Raw genomic sequence first — 15,545 nt, forward strand, 5'->3', positions numbered from 1 at the left:
GAGACCTATGCCATCTACTACATCAAAATTTAATGGCTCACGGTGGTATTACAGAGCTGTACAATCCGTAACCTCAACGAATCACTGCTCAGGTAGGGTGTAGTCCTAACGAATAGTCGCCGAGCTCACGAAGCCACGCAGACCAAGTCAACATCATCAATTCCTTGATTGACCATATTGACGAAGCTCCAAGATGGGCGGGATCCTGAATGCTCGAAGCGACCCACCAACCCAAGTCTGGAAATTGCGATGCTGTCCAGCAAGATCTGGAGGACAGTCCTGCGCAGTGGCATACGCAGACCTCCTTCACGGTGGCCCACACCTTTCAGACGGATAGCCGAGCGATGTATGAGCGGGATCAGGGCACCGGACAAAGACCTATTGTATGCATCTATCTATCTACCACCCCGTCGGCTTGACGAGGCTCTCTATGCTCAGATGGGCGCAACCATTCGCGTCACACCCCGCGTTCTGGACTTTTGTGCCCCACCAACCGATATGCGCCCCGGCACCGGTGTACGTGATGGCAAAGTAGATGAGGATAACGGCAATGGCGACACCGGAATCGAGCGCCGTGGCTGTGATCATGTTGTACTTGCGCCACCATGCTGTCTTCTTCTTGTGGATGAGGTACCCAAAGACAAAGGCGACGAGGAACCATGACGAGAAGTTGATGCCGGTGTTCTTGGGCAAGAGGGTACCGGCATTCATGATCAAGGTCGGACTGACCAACGCCCACTTTGAGTCTGGGAAGCGCCGGCGCATGATAAAGACCGTCGTCGTCACGGCCGCCGCCGCGAACAAAAAGTAGTAGATTTCGACATACCGACCTCCCTTTGTGAAGACCTTTGAGCCGAGCAGCCCCCACATGATGTGACTGTTGAACGATGTCTTGGCTGTCCGGCAGACAAAATTGTTCTCCGCCGCTGAGGTGCAAACATTGGCGGTGTGGCGAAGGGCCCACCAGGTCACCGAGCAATTGACAAGCGACGACCAAACGCCGGAGAGGAAGACGATCAGAGCGGCGGTGCGTGGCGGGACGGCGAGGTAGTGAGCCATCTTCATAGACTGCGATTGGTGCATGGCATGTTGCAGCGTCGCAAAACCAGAAGTGGCAAAGTACATGCAAGCAATGGGTTTTCCGGGCAGCCAGAAGCCGCTGACCATCTCGAGGAAGATGTTGAGGTTGAGCGTGATATTGGCACGGGCCTCGATGATGGCGAGAGGGAGGAAGAGCACTGCGGCGATGATGATCGAGACGAAGAATGCGCCGGCGCCGACTTGGGTTTCCTTTTTCCAGACCTCCACAAAGATGATGCCAAACACAATTCCGATGACCGATGCTGCGCCGTACAGCCACAACGGAACCACCTTCTCTCTCTCCCGTTTCTGTTCCCCATCGACCGCGGCAATATCGGCGTTACGATCTTTGAAGGGCTCCCACACCTCCTTGCGCCAATTCATGGCGAGGTCCAGAATGACCGAGGCAAATGATGCGACGCCGAGTGCCGAGTTCAAGACGAAGGCTGCCGGCAACATCAGCGAGCTATACTTCTTGTACGCCGCTTCGTTCAGCGTCCAGTCCTTGTTGACCACCTTGGTGACGTCGTAAGCCTTGCCTGTAACGGTGTAGAGGCTGTTGGTCATGATGGGAAAATGACCCGTCTGCCAGGTGTTGGTGTAGTACAATGCGGGCAGGACGACCCATCCCCAGAACGCGAAAGCCCCAAAGACGCAAGAGGCGGCCCAGAACGGGGTGAGGAGAGGGTTGGATAGGTTGGAGATCTGAGACCAGTCGAAGGCTAGAGGCATGAGGCCGAGGCCGGTCTTGACGCCGAATATTTGGCTCACGGTAGCATTGTTCGGGGCGGCCCACGAGATGAAGGCGCCGATGTAGGCGAGAGCAGGGAAGACAAGACCCGAGATCCAGTAGTAGGCAAACGAGAGAGCAAAGACGACGCCGAACATGCCCATGGGCGAGATCTTCCATGTCTTGCCGTCGTAGTCGCCCGGATTTGGCTTGAGCCGCCTATTGATCCGATCAATGTTGGTGACGAGCGCAAGCTGGCCCACGACGCCCGGCCAGATCATATTGGCGGGCCGCACGAGGATGCTGTGAGTCAACCCGGTCCACCCCCACGAGATGATGTACAGCCCGAGGTTGTAGAAGATCATCTTGCCTAGACCGAGGTCGACCTTGAAGTACTTGATCTGCTCGACGATGAGTGTGTTGGTGAGATTGGCCGCAATGCAGACGTTGACAAACATGAGCACGCAGCCGAGCTCCTTGCGGTTGAAGCGGGTATCGTTCAGGCTCAGTCGTCGGCCCCCTCCGATGGGGAGAGACCAGTTGGGGAGCCAGATCGACCATGCGGCGCCGACCGGCCAGGCGACGAGGACGGCGACGATGCTGGCGACCGAGACGGTAGGGTAGCGCAGCTGGAATAGTGCATCGATGCCAGAGATGACTGTCGAGAGGACCAAGAGTAAGGTCCACATTCGCACAGTATTGGGCGAGATGTCCTGCTCGTCCACCGCGCCGATCGAGTCGCGGATGTCGTCCTGGTGGAAGTCGATGGCAGCCCTCGTCGAGAGCGAAGAGGCATTACTATCATCAGATGAGGCCTGTTTCTCCGAGTCTGGATCCTGAGGCTCATCGTGGCTGTCCTCATACATGGGCGTCGGGTGAGGGGAGATGGCCTCTCTGTCGACAGCTAGCTCACGCATATCGTCCAATAGTGGTGATGGGGGATCGACTTTACATTCTTAGCTCTCTCTTTTCTGGTTCATATCCCCATCTCCAGATGAGGATGTAGACGAGGACCGTCGTGAAAATATGTCCCATATGGTTATTTTGGGCAGAGCACACGTCAGTGGTGCCTTATCGGCCGATAATCTGATACGAGATTAGCGACCTTGCCCTAACTCAGGATTTCACTTGGAATTCTTTTTTTGGCTCCATATAGCATATCTCGTCCCATCTGTCCGCTGCGAGGCGGGCCGTCTCACAAGCGAAGTCCTTATAATCATGATGTATGGTCTATTTCTACAGGTTTGATACTCAATTTCCACCTAGACGTATCACCAGCTCTGTTCATCCTATCTTCAATCCTCTGATAATAATCCTCATCCCTTGATTGGACTGGAAGATTACTCAAGCGCAATCTAGTAGTCTCTTCATCCCAAATCACTTTGAAGATTTCGCCTGAATCTGCATAAATCATCATATCCCCCTCTTTTGCTCTCTGATCTTCATTTTCCTCTTCCTGATCATTTGAGGAGGATGAGGATGTGACGCTGTACTGTACTTTATCCAATACTTCTCTCCAAGAACTTCCGTCATGACATTGATACTTGGATATATCAGTAACTATCTCATTTAAGAAAGATTCCAAATCGTTCTTTCGTTCAATCCCATATTTATCTTTCAGGGCCCTTCGGTTATCTTCTGATAGTTGTCTTGAAAGAGAAGATAGCTGGGTATTGGCGATGGTACTTGTCAATATATCGAAATGCCTCTTGAGTGTATCAGAGTCATCAGTTATGATCGTCTCTCGACTGGCAGTGGCGATTTTTGGATTGAGAATCTCGAGTTGTGTGCTCTCATCTCCCATTTTGAGCTCAAATCACACAGTAGAAGAATTAGGAGGTAGTAGGTGACAATCAGTATTATAACGGTAAAAGAAAAAGGAAATCCAGGCATGGTCACCTGATATATATATATATATATACACCAAATGAGGATCAAAATTGTGCTTCGTGACTCTCAATTTTGATCCATTCTTCTCAATATTCTGAAAGGATCGCCGAAACAAGATACATACTGTATGCTTCGATCGCCCGAGTCGTCACACGTTATATGATCGAAATGATGGTTGCTGACTGATTACTCTTGAAAGCCACAGAGGGAGGATATCCGTCTCAGCATGTATATAGGATGATATGTTTTCTACTTGCTGGTCGATATCTAATTACACTGTACTGTACACAAACTGTATGACCTCTCATTCCATTTCTAGAGTATATGCTTTTCTATCGATACATGCGTCATGAGGAGTTCATACTTGCTTACCAAAATCCCAAACATTCCACTCATCTACATCCTAGCTGAACCTATACCCAACCCTATACTTCCCTTCTTCCCCTCTCCACTCGTATTAAAAGGCGGTCTACCTCTCCTCAACCACTTCTCCGCACCATCAGCCAATCCTTGAGGTAACAAATCCTTCTCAGAATAAGGTCCACCATCACCTTTATCATTAATTACCTCTCCATCATCTTTCACCAGAGCATCTTTGAAACTCCAATCTCTTTCTATACCATTGGGAAGATAGTCCGCTCTTCCATTCCATACTATCTCCCATTCACCTACTCCACAAGGTACGATTTGGGTCCCGGTTGAACGGGGGAGGGGAGAAGGTGGTCTTGAGAGAGGTGCGAAAGCTGGTGGAGTAGCTGTACCTGACAAACTCCCAAATGCGGGCGAGGGAGGTGCCAGTCCACCGCCAAAAGCAGGTGAATCGAGGGAGGTGAATCCTAGAGAAGAGGGAGGACGAGAATCAAACGGTTGTCTGTGAGGCTGTAAAGTCGATTCGAACGATTCTGAGGTAGAGGGTCGTTTACGTTGATACAAAGAGGTGGAAGCGCAGCCAGCTACGACGTTTAGTGTACGATCGCCAGTGAGCTAAGAGTGAGGTCAACGATCATTTAGTATGCAACTGTAAAGTAAAGACTGTTTCGTCACTCACTGCTCGTCCCAGCGCAATTAGACTCGCCGCATGAGCAAAGATCACCACACTCTTCACTTCAGGATGCAATTCTTCGATTTTACTTATCCAACTTTCCACGAAAAGTTCCGCTCGATCATGCAACTCTTTAAAGGACTCGCCTTTCCGCGAGGGAAAGACTGTGGATCGGTATGACGAGTTGAGCGATTTTGGGGGGAAGTACTGCGAGAGATGTTCGGAATGAGATGGTCGGGGATGAAGTCCTGTACTGGGCAAGACGGGGGAGTACCTGAAGATTGTATACATATTAGCAGTTAGACTCATGTCTCCTCCAAGTAACCATCGTGACAGCGATCAGGTAGTCCAGTCATAATTTGGTCTACTTATGGAGTAACGCGACAACTCACCATTCAGCTACACCATGTTCCAACCTCACTCCTCCTTCTCTACCTTGCCCCTTCCCCTCACTATGTTCGTCTCCATCGATCAGACCCAATTTCTGAGCCGTAGGTAAAGAAGTTTCTATACATCTATAGAATGGACTTGAAAATACCAATTCCGGTATAGGGTATGGATGAGTCTTGGACGGATCAGACAGGAATGAAGAGAGATGTTGGGATTGCTCTTGACCGTAGACTGCTAGCTGCGAATTCATAACAACGACAATCTCAATAATCAGTATCAAAGTCAAATACAGAACGGAGATCAATATCAAGATATGGTGTGGATACAGACACGAGACAAGAGAGTTAAATTGACTTACGGGTGGATCTCTGTTTAATCCTGTTGGAGAGGTTTTTATACTTGGATCTATCCAATTTGACCTAAAACAGAGATAAATCAGATCAGCACAGTGACGTATATCGAATGATACACTGCAGGTAGTATGGTATGTATCATCTTACTCACCTGAATCCATGTCTACAGATATATATGTACTCTAACATACTCTGATCCGCTTGAGTGGTGTTAGAAGAGAATGAGTAGTGTGGTAGAGTTCACCTCACCGGAAGTTGGAAGTCAACTATCGGTGGATTATGATCTTGACAATGCAGTGCCGTCACAGCTTGCTATGTACGCTAAGCTCTATACTTCAATCTGATATGGGAAGAAGACTGATATATGTATGATTTGACGAAATGTTGAAACAGTGAGTTGGATGTCGGTTGTGAGTGTCAGGTGATGTCATGTCGTCATCATATATATATGTGTGTCACCTGAAACGGAGCGGATACTCCGTGATCCAGACAACAGACAAGACCTCTTTCACCTTTTTAGAAGTCATCGCACCAAGTGAAACCATGAAATGCCGATGACCAGACCAGTAGCTCAAAGAGACTGATACAAGCAACTCATGAGCAACAGGACATTCCAATCGCTACCAGATCAAATAATAGGGAATAGTCAGAAGATATCCTTAACTGTTTATCTCATAGTCGACAAGATCATTTGCAGATATGTATGTATGTCATGCGTGCATAATATCACACCTCCCCTAAGAAAGACGAAGAAAACTAATTCCAATCTGGTACGAAAATGATACACTTAGTAACCGAATTGAGTGAGTTTTTCATCTTTGGCGACTGAGGCGTCGGCCTTGGCTCGGAGTTTGAGAGCGGCTTGCTGCGAATGTGAAGAGGTATGTCAGCGCGAATCCTACTTATATGACCTTAACATCGTACAGGAAGGGAGAGTAGGGTTGAGGCGGGGAGGTATGTAATGGACAGCTCTCCCACTCCCGTCTCTTCCCCTGCCATTCCCATGAATCAGGATTACTGAAGAACCGATAGGACCCACCTTTCTCTCGAAGTAAGCTTGTCCCTTGACCTTTCTCTTCTCTTCGAGTCTATCAACGACATCCTTGTAGTTCCATCCAACTTCAGCTGAGATTCTCTTGAGGGTACAGAACTTTCTACCGGGTTTCAATCGGAGCACTCTCAAAGCGGAGGGTACGACCATCTTCTTAACTTTATCTTGAGCTGGGGGTACACCTTCGTACAATTCGAGTCTCTTCAAAGCGGCGGCACCTCGGGAGGTCTTGTGGGGGACCATTCCTCGGACAGCCTTGTAAAGGATTCGGGAAGGAGCTCGGAAGTGGAAAGGACCCGATTTCTTAGGGTTGACAATGTGTCGTTCTGAAAATTAAAACGAAAAGAGATTAGCAAGGACTATAACGAAACAGACAAACGTCACGAGGATGATTTCGATGGGCGGTGCGATTTGGTGATTGTAAATAAGACTAGATCGTTCTCGTCAAAGGGTAGGACCAGGTGTCTATCTATCCACCTCATCGCACCGCGTATATCCCATCATCCTTCTAACATTGACGTCCATCGACTATCCATCCTAGTGATAGAAAACAAGATCTCAACTCACTGTGGAGGTAGTTGTGGTACTTCAACTTGTTTCGGAAGAAAGAACCTGAAGCGTTGATTTCCTCACATCGGACGACGGTGACCTTTTGGCCGCTGAGGATCTGTTGGTGGTAGTTGCGGGTAGAGTGACAGGTTGCGATATCGTAGAACGAAGTGAAAGGAGAAAGCGGTGAAGCATTGTTAGCATATTATCCTTTGACTGTTTCCACCTCCAAATTGCATCTCATCCATCAGGACGACCACCCTCTTCATCTCATCCCAAACGCTAACACAACACAGCACACTGTGTCCGCTTCGTTGCCCTTATTCCTTCGTCCACCTCGATACACCTTCCTGTATCGCGGTATTCTTCCTTCATCTCCTCCTTCCGCTCTCTCTTTACGTTCCTTGCACTCCCACAAAACCCATTGAACTCAAACTAAACTAACCTGCTTGGAGATGATCGAAGCGAGACGACCCAAAAGGTGTCCTTTTCCGTCAATGACGATAGGTTGGGCGGAGAAGTTAGACATCTGTGTGGTGATTATTATAGTAAATTGTCGAGAATGGAATGGGTTATTTGGTGTTGTTGAAAATTTGAGAATGAAAAGGAAAAATCAAAGAGCAAAACCGATCAGCACTCTTGGTTTATACTGTTGATGTAGTCGGGGAGAGGTGGAGCTTACCTTGATACACGCCCTTTTTTGATTACTTGAGGTCTAAAGAAGAAGGAGAGACTGCACAAGTGTGATTTTTGATATGGTCGACGAAAAACCTCGAATCCGTTGCCTGTTGCAGCTACACCCTTCTACAGCTACGGCCAGAGTGCAAAGTGCAAAGGTGAGAGGACAACTCGGTGCCACATGTCAGATGGGGTCGGAGAATCTCAAAGTCAGATGAGTGTGGCACACTCACGGTGAGCTATAATCCTTAAATCCGACAGAAGCATAACGCCGATAATAACGCTTTGGCCGCGAATGAGCTTGCGCGCTTGCATATGTCGAAGCGGGTTGTCCCGCCGACCTTATCAGACACCTATTTCTGGCGGGATAGCATGTATACATGTGCATATATATCAACAACAACGAAAAGTCATGTTGACAGTCGGTCCATCGACATGTCATGCTATGATTGACTGAGTAACAGTCACTTCATCATCATCTGTGCAAAGGGAGTGTCGTCCCGACAACACTTGCTTTCTGGCTTGTTCGAATCAGGTACTTTGGCATACCCATCCTTTCGACCTTCATCACCACCATATCGACTCTGGAATTGCATATATCAGTGTGATCGGAATTCGACTCGAAGCGATAGGCTGACTCACTCTGACAACATTGGAATGCTGGACAGGTCGATAAGGCCTGGTAGGTAACCATGGACCTCTACATGGCACAGGTTTCGGATGAAGTTGTGTTAGTCTCAGATGAGTGGATAACTTGATGTGGGTTTGGGTCTTGTCAGTAAGTATAGTCATTGTTAGTATGTCTTATGAGTTTGATCGATGATATGTCAAGTTGTGAGATGGATTAACAGGGGAGCAATGTGGAATAGAGCTGTGAAAGTAAGTAGAGCTGGAAGATGACCAGAGAAGACTTCCGGTCTCTCTCTCCTTATATGTTAATGTTAAGAGACGACCGCAATTTGGAGAACTTAGACTTCTCAAAGTACGATCCTTTAACAGCGATCGGATCAAAGGATTTACCATACGTCTCAAGCTTTCTATTCTAGGTTTCTGACTCGATATGCAATGACAGCGACGTCATGTTCCTCACTCATATCTTCTCTCATCATCCTTTGTATTGTATTGGGTGGAACAAGCTTGGATCTAAGGGTGAAGTCAGAACACGGAACCCAAATTAAAAAACAAGACTTCGTGCCACTGTGATGGGATCTCATTGAAAGACCTTCGTATATCGCTGACATGACATGATCGCAAAGTGTTGCTCTTATCTGCCATGATGACATGCTGGAATGGGATAGTAGCGACATCATCATATAAATCAGCTCAACATCGATAGATGTTATGCAAAGGAGCGATAGGGACAATTAGTGGATCAGCTGAGTTGGGAGTGGATTCATTCATGATCATCATCCGTAGTCAGGTAGATTGGCAGAAAAACTACATAGCCAGACGATTGAACTACAACAAAATGTTGGACGACCTAAGCACTGTCCGTCTATTCTGAGGTATGAGTATATAGTATTCGGTTCGGATATTTTGACAGGACGTTTTGTCCTTACATGCCCTACATGCCGTAATTTATATATGATCTTTAACATGTTTGAAAAGCAAACGCGTATCCTTCTTTTCTCGTACTGTGGAGTATAGATGTTTGTACACTCATCTCTGATGTATCGCATCGTCCTTCTAACCTACATGAGAGGATCAGGAATGTATACAATGTGATTGACATGTACTAGGCTAGAAGATGATCTGTCCAGGATCCTTGTAGCCATAGCTTGATCGGATATAGATCAAAGTGGGTGAGACGCGTAGAAACGTGGCTTTCGATCCTATCCTGTTATCCTATCTACACAGGTCTTGGCACCATATTACAATAATCCGCACAGGAGTATGTATTTGTGTATGTGTGGAGATCGAGGTAGCATCGAGCTCAAATAACAGCCTACTCCCTTGCATGTATCGATCTGTGGGTATTTCATTGGGAAGACAACAGGATGGAAAGGTAGATGTTGAAAATGCGAATTAAGGTTAAGTGCTACGAGCGAGTACTGCTAGTCGTAATTCCTTATTCCGTCCTTGGCCCCCCAGTCGCGTTATTCCGTTATCCTCTGATCCTCTTGCTACTAGCAAAACTCAGCCTCGTATTGCTATCGTTGGTACGTGTGTCTCATTTTACATAAAATATCAACTCGACTGGTTCAATGTGCATTCGTACCACATCCCTCTCTATAGACAAGACAGTATCGGTGTGATCAACATAGCATAACAATCGAAGGACACTCTCACCTGTCAGAAAGGACAATAAGCCCATATCCACTCCTTTGGTCCACAGCAAACCATCAGTGTTATCATCAAATACCTATTCCAGCTTCGACTATATTCGTTCATTCATCTAAACCTCAACACCATAGTCCACAATAGTCATCATTATAGACCACGATATCACTACAGACCATACTGCGACCATCATAGACCATACCGAGAGACACACGCATCCTCATCACCTTATCCACCCCTTCCACTCCGCAGCAACCTGATCATCATCCTATACCCGACGCGATCCTTTACCTTTGATCTTCCCACTCTCACTATCACCCCATCATCATCCCACCCATGTCATCTCATCTAGCACCTACACCCCAACAACCACTAAACAAATATATCCCTCAATCGCCTCAACCCGACTCACCACCTCAGACACCCTCACCGATATCACCTGGTAAATCAACTCTGGAAGTTGCGCTAGGAAAGGAGATGGAAGGCGATCAACCCATAACTAGTACACCAGAAGGATACTCTTATACCAACTCGAACAACACGAACACGAACACGGGAGTAGGAATCGGTATCAACTTCCCACCTGAATCTAACCCTTTACCAAAAGAATTGCATTCACCAACCCTTAACAGTAACAACAACTTGTACAGCATGGCCGCACCGCCTGTCATGCAGAGACGCAAATCCAGTGAAGGTGGATCAGCCTCGTCTGTCCCGTTCCCACCATCTCAGGAAGGTTCATCTTCAGCTGGGATGGCACACTCTCTATCAGCCGGATCAACTTCATCTACCACTGCTCCAATTCATCAACAACCCCAATTCCCACAGCAGAACCTCTCACCGTTCCCCAGCTCAGTCAGTAATCAATTCAACACTCCTCCCAGACCACGTACCGTCTCTCCCCGACATAATCTGACAAGCAACGGAACGGCCACAGCGACATTCGCATCCTCCTCATCGTTAGGTAAAGGGTTTAGCAACAATAACGAACCTAGAGAAAGAGTCTTGTCTCCCCATAAATTAGATCTTGGGTCCGGTACGGGAGCGGGAGTCGGAATCGGGGATCAACAGGATGAAAATCATAATCATTTAGATCCAAACAACCCATACGATCAAAAAAACAATAATGGCAGTAGCGGTAGTGGTAGCAACTGGGAAAAGGCCAATTCATCTTTCTCATCATTCGGCGGAGTGGGTAGTCAACCCTATTTCCCACTGACAGGTAAAGAGAACCTGTTGGGTAACTCGCCAACGGTCCAACCGAAGAAAGTCCCATTCACGGATTCAGTCGGTTTTTGGTTATCTCTCTATTTCTGTTTCAATTTGGGTTTGACGTTGTTCAACAAGTTTGTGTTGGTCAGCTTCCCATTCCCATATGTGCGTTACCTTCTTCCAATCATACTGTGACAACAGGTTATCAAGTTCACGCTGACGCTGATCCCGATCCTGTTTTGATATAGACTCTTACTGGACTTCACGCATTGTCAGGTTGTGCAGGTACTTATATAGCCTTGGAACAAGGAGCTTTTGTAAGTACTATACTGCGATTCATCAACTGTCTGCTCTCCCTCGTATCCGATGATATTCGCTGATATGCTTGATCACCACTCAGACACCAGCTCGTCTAACGCAGAAAGAAAACGTCATCCTCGCTGCTTTCTCGGTACTTTACACGATCAACATCGCAGTCAGTAATATCAGTTTACAATTGGTTTCTATTCCGGTGAGTTCAGGTCACCCTATATATACATGCATACAGAGACGGCATGTTGACTTCATTCGACCTTCTTCTGCTTTCCAGTTCCACCAAGTCGTTCGAGCATCCACACCCCTGTTTACCATTTTCATAGCTGCCATTTTCCTCCGAGCCAGATTCAGCGCATTGAAGCTGGTCTCTCTGTTACCTGTAGTGGCAGGTGTAGGATTTGCGTGAGTCCCTAAACCTTTGATGTCACCACCATCTCTCAGCTAAGAGTGAACGATAACATACGAATCGAAAATCTCGATAGTACATATGGCGACTATGATTTCACCGCTCTCGGATTGATCTTGACTTTGCTCGGTACTTTCCTCGCTGCGCTGAAGACGGTAGTCACCAATCTGATTCAGACGGGCGGTGGAGGCAGATTAAAGCTTGTGAGTGTTGCATCTGCTTACAATATATCAATCCAAATTATCCGATCTCGCAGAAAGAATATCGAGGTTTGCGCATACAATTAGACATGGCTGACTCCGTATGCCCTTCTCAGCACCCTCTCGATCTGTTGATGCGAATGTCACCACTCGCTTTCATCCAATGTGTGATATACGGATGGTACACTGGTGAACTCGAAAGAGTCAGAAGATACGGTGCGACTCAAATGACGAGATCGAAAGCTATCGCATTACTGTTCAACGGTGTTTTTGCCTTTGGACTGAACATTGTTTCATTCACTGCTAATAAGAAAGCGGGTGCTTTGACAATGACTGTCTCTGCAAAGTGAGTGATCGAATCCCCATTCAGACATGTATATATACATATATATGTATATAACGAGAGGGGCAATGAGCTGATGAGGATATTGTGTAGCTGCAAGCAAGTCTTGACTATCGTATTAGCAGTAATGCTGTTCAACCTCCATATCTCACCTACAAACGGAATTGGAATTTTGCTTACTCTTGTTGGTGGTGTAAGTGTCTGGCTTCACTTAATATCCTTTGTGTCAAGCCAAAGTCAAATCGTCGATAGCTGATTGACGTACGTGACCGTGAATATAGGGCTGGTACGGTTACGTCGAGTATATGGAAAAGAAGAAGAAGACCAAAGTTTTAGAAAGGGCTTAAGAATGAATTCCCATTCACAACATTTACCAACATTCTCATCTCTCATCTTCTATACATCATGACTCAATTCTCTCTTACCTTCTTTGGTCAACTTTGGTGATTTTAGCTATTCATTTGGAATATCATCTCATGGTTCATCGAAGAAAAGATGCCATTTGAAAAGAACAATTCTACTCCTCTTACTGCTTCTCCCATTGAATCATTTTGGCTATCATTGAAGTCCGACTAAACCTCCATTTGGCCTGATAAGTGCTGTAGATAAATTAGAGAAGGATGAGGGTACTGTATAATGTATCACCATTATAGTACATCTGGAATATTAGATTATACATGATATACATAGATCACGAGTTACATGTATTGCGCTGTGTAGAAAGTACTTACCACTGATCATGTACTAACCCTCGATAGATGTATAGTAATGAATATACTGATCACATCGAGAATGGCCTTTGCCCTTCATCCTTTGTTCGTCGTACACCACTAGACTCGAAGAGTTCCCGACAGTTCTTTGTTGCCAGCTCCACATTATTCTGTCATATCGATAGATTACCTACTATGGTCAAAGGTAGTACCGAGAAGCATGCTTGAGCATACTTCCACCCTTTGTCATTCAACGTCACTTACAGTCTGCACTGAGATGAGTCTTAACATGTCTTTGACTTCCTCCCTGGATTGGCAGATATAAAGCATTGCATACAAACGTGCTGACCGAAATCTCGTGTCGTCCGGATTTCAGTTTTTCTCTTTTCCCGTCAGCGAATCGAAACCATCGGAACATACGGCAACCTCGCCTTTATCATGCCATCTTTACAAGAACGAGAGAATGGACCCCTGGCTCGAGTCGAAGAGGCCGAGGCGGCACGTTACCGACCTTCTTACCAAGTAGATCCAAGCTGTCTCTCTGGTGATCAGTCGGATGAGCCAAGCGTCGCCACCTTATCCAAAGCCCTGGCGTCGGCTTTGGCCACTGCGAAAACCGACCACTCCATATGGAAAGCCAGAAGCCACAACCCATCTTCAGAAGTGTTGGAGCGATTTCGTCATGAAAGCGAGAGAGATATCCTGACTCACTCTACGCCTTTCATAGCAGAAATTCTCGGACAGATCGAAACTCAGGCTAAAGCAACCGGAGACGACTCGAGAGCTTACTCCAATGTCGGTTCCGAATATCGAGTATCTGTCGAGCGCAAGGACGATCAAGGGAGCAATTTCGTGTTGGAGTATACCACCGAGAGTGGAACATACATTCTGCCTATTAGTGGGGTCAAATACTCTAATAATGATTACTTCACAGAAATTCTGTATGGTAAACCGGGATCAAAGGCTTCGAGTGGCTCTAAAGACGATACTTGCATCCCTCCATCCGTTACATATTCATCGGGTGCGAGTCGATTCCCGTTGTAATGTGCTCGAAATAAGTAGGTATCAGTCATAGATCTTGCCACTCAGTAAATTAGCGATTCTCATGCCGAGACGACGTGCATCCTTACCATCAAAACTTTCATATGAGGGTCCATCGAGGATGTAGCTAGCCGATTGTGCCACACAGCTGCATTATGACGTGACATGGCGTGCTCCTCCTTCCATGAAGACAAAGTATCCATCATACAGAACGTTACTATGATGACCCAAAGGTTTCCTTGCTCCGTTTTGACACCAGAAGTCCAGACCTTTGCATGATGGCAACGTCTTTCATTGACGAAAGATGACACATCTCGCTAAGATGTGTCAGAGTTGATGATAGTCTCGCCATCGACCCGTATGATTCTGCAAAAGGATGTGAAAGGAGAATCAGCAAGAAGACATCTTGATGTTTCCAGGACATCATGATATCACAAGAAGAGCCGAAATGGGTGGATATAAATAGCACTGTGATCATCGAAGAATCCTCGTTGACGAAACCAGCTAACATCGACAAGATTCATACATTCTATACCGTAGTTCGATTACTACCTCGTAACTACATGATGGAGCTCGCATCCCGCGCTACCACTCAATATCCTTCTGAACTGGGGACCGGAAAGCCTGTAATGTCTTCAGAGGCCTCAGAGCTCCATCGACAGCTCACTGAAATCCGTGCAGGGATGAAAAGGTTCCAAGATCTGTATGCTAGTCATACCGACCAATTGACCAAGGCTGACATCGATACGATAGTGGACGAACTGGTAAAGCTGCAACAGAGTGTGGAATCGACTCATCGAAGGATGGACGATAAATCAGCTTATATCTACTCCTGCGTTGATGATCTCATTGCAGGCTGCTCCAAAGCTATAGTAGAGGCTAAAATCGAATATAGGATCAATCAAGATCCCTCTTTGAAGGATGGTAGTGTCGATTGCACCAGGAATGTCTCTGAAGATGACAAACATGTGGTCTCAAGCCACATCGCTCCCGTACTGGCTAACGATATTGAGACGAAATTGACCACCTCTCAGCTATATGGGTGGTACAATACTGATCCCTCACATGTACCCGACATATGGTCTAAATTTGGACAAGAAACAATCAAGGTTGATACCTCGGATGGTACTAATTTCAAGTGCTACTTCGGTCCAGCTGACTATATGATCACCGTTGACAACGGACAATCTGGAGACGAGAATCTCTTCCATGCTGTGAAAGAACAAGACAGCGCCGGTTGAGTACACGAACCTTGCTGGTTCAACTCTGAAGCAG

The 15,545-nt window shown here is 46.7% G+C and overlaps 8 protein-coding genes across 8 annotated transcripts; 3 read left to right on the plus strand and 5 right to left on the minus strand.

The window, feature by feature from the left end:
* Window positions 1–399: 399 nt before the first annotated feature.
* On the minus strand, window positions 400–2,727 carry L199_000044 (OPT family small oligopeptide transporter; the record flags this gene model as incomplete). The annotated part of the gene is made up of 1 exon (XM_064885817.1): window positions 400–2,727. One exon carries the CDS (start codon window positions 2,725–2,727, stop codon window positions 400–402), a length of 2,328 nt encoding a protein of 775 aa, XP_064741889.1.
* Window positions 2,728–3,026: 299 nt separating this feature from the next.
* Window positions 3,027–3,614, minus strand: L199_000045 (uncharacterized protein; the record flags this gene model as incomplete). The annotated part of the gene is made up of 1 exon (XM_064885818.1): window positions 3,027–3,614. The coding sequence occupies one exon, from the start codon at window positions 3,612–3,614 to the stop codon at window positions 3,027–3,029; it is 588 nt and encodes a 195-aa protein (XP_064741890.1).
* Window positions 3,615–4,096: 482 nt separating this feature from the next.
* L199_000046 (uncharacterized protein) lies at window positions 4,097–5,674 on the minus strand (the record flags this gene model as incomplete). The annotated part of the gene is made up of 5 exons (XM_064885819.1): window positions 4,097–4,684; window positions 4,749–5,016; window positions 5,135–5,370; window positions 5,491–5,551; window positions 5,637–5,674. 5 exons carry the CDS (start codon window positions 5,672–5,674, stop codon window positions 4,097–4,099), a joined length of 1,191 nt encoding a protein of 396 aa, XP_064741891.1.
* Window positions 5,675–6,272: 598 nt separating this feature from the next.
* Window positions 6,273–7,614, minus strand: L199_000047 (ribosomal protein L13; the record flags this gene model as incomplete). The annotated part of the gene is made up of 4 exons (XM_064885820.1): window positions 6,273–6,350; window positions 6,525–6,862; window positions 7,104–7,203; window positions 7,531–7,614. 4 exons carry the CDS (start codon window positions 7,612–7,614, stop codon window positions 6,273–6,275), a joined length of 600 nt encoding a protein of 199 aa, XP_064741892.1.
* A 613-nt stretch (window positions 7,615–8,227) lies between these two features.
* L199_000048 (uncharacterized protein) lies at window positions 8,228–8,555 on the minus strand (the record flags this gene model as incomplete). Its single annotated transcript, XM_064885821.1, has 2 exons — window positions 8,228–8,347; window positions 8,406–8,555. The coding sequence occupies 2 exons, from the start codon at window positions 8,553–8,555 to the stop codon at window positions 8,228–8,230; spliced, it is 270 nt and encodes an 89-aa protein (XP_064741893.1).
* A 1,824-nt stretch (window positions 8,556–10,379) lies between these two features.
* Window positions 10,380–12,866, plus strand: L199_000049 (uncharacterized protein; the record flags this gene model as incomplete). Its single annotated transcript, XM_064885822.1, has 8 exons — window positions 10,380–11,420; window positions 11,504–11,572; window positions 11,656–11,766; window positions 11,845–11,972; window positions 12,053–12,179; window positions 12,293–12,522; window positions 12,613–12,712; window positions 12,801–12,866. The coding sequence occupies 8 exons, from the start codon at window positions 10,380–10,382 to the stop codon at window positions 12,864–12,866; spliced, it is 1,872 nt and encodes a 623-aa protein (XP_064741894.1).
* An 801-nt stretch (window positions 12,867–13,667) lies between these two features.
* Window positions 13,668–14,273, plus strand: L199_000050 (uncharacterized protein; the record flags this gene model as incomplete). The annotated part of the gene is made up of 1 exon (XM_064885823.1): window positions 13,668–14,273. One exon carries the CDS (start codon window positions 13,668–13,670, stop codon window positions 14,271–14,273), a length of 606 nt encoding a protein of 201 aa, XP_064741895.1.
* A 422-nt stretch (window positions 14,274–14,695) lies between these two features.
* L199_000051 (uncharacterized protein) lies at window positions 14,696–15,511 on the plus strand (the record flags this gene model as incomplete). The annotated part of the gene is made up of 1 exon (XM_064885824.1): window positions 14,696–15,511. The coding sequence occupies one exon, from the start codon at window positions 14,696–14,698 to the stop codon at window positions 15,509–15,511; it is 816 nt and encodes a 271-aa protein (XP_064741896.1).
* Window positions 15,512–15,545: the final 34 nt, after the last annotated feature.

This window comes from Kwoniella botswanensis, chromosome 1 (assembly GCF_036426115.1).
Source record: "Kwoniella botswanensis chromosome 1, complete sequence".
NCBI classification, from domain to species: Eukaryota; Fungi; Basidiomycota; class Tremellomycetes; order Tremellales; family Cryptococcaceae; genus Kwoniella; species Kwoniella botswanensis.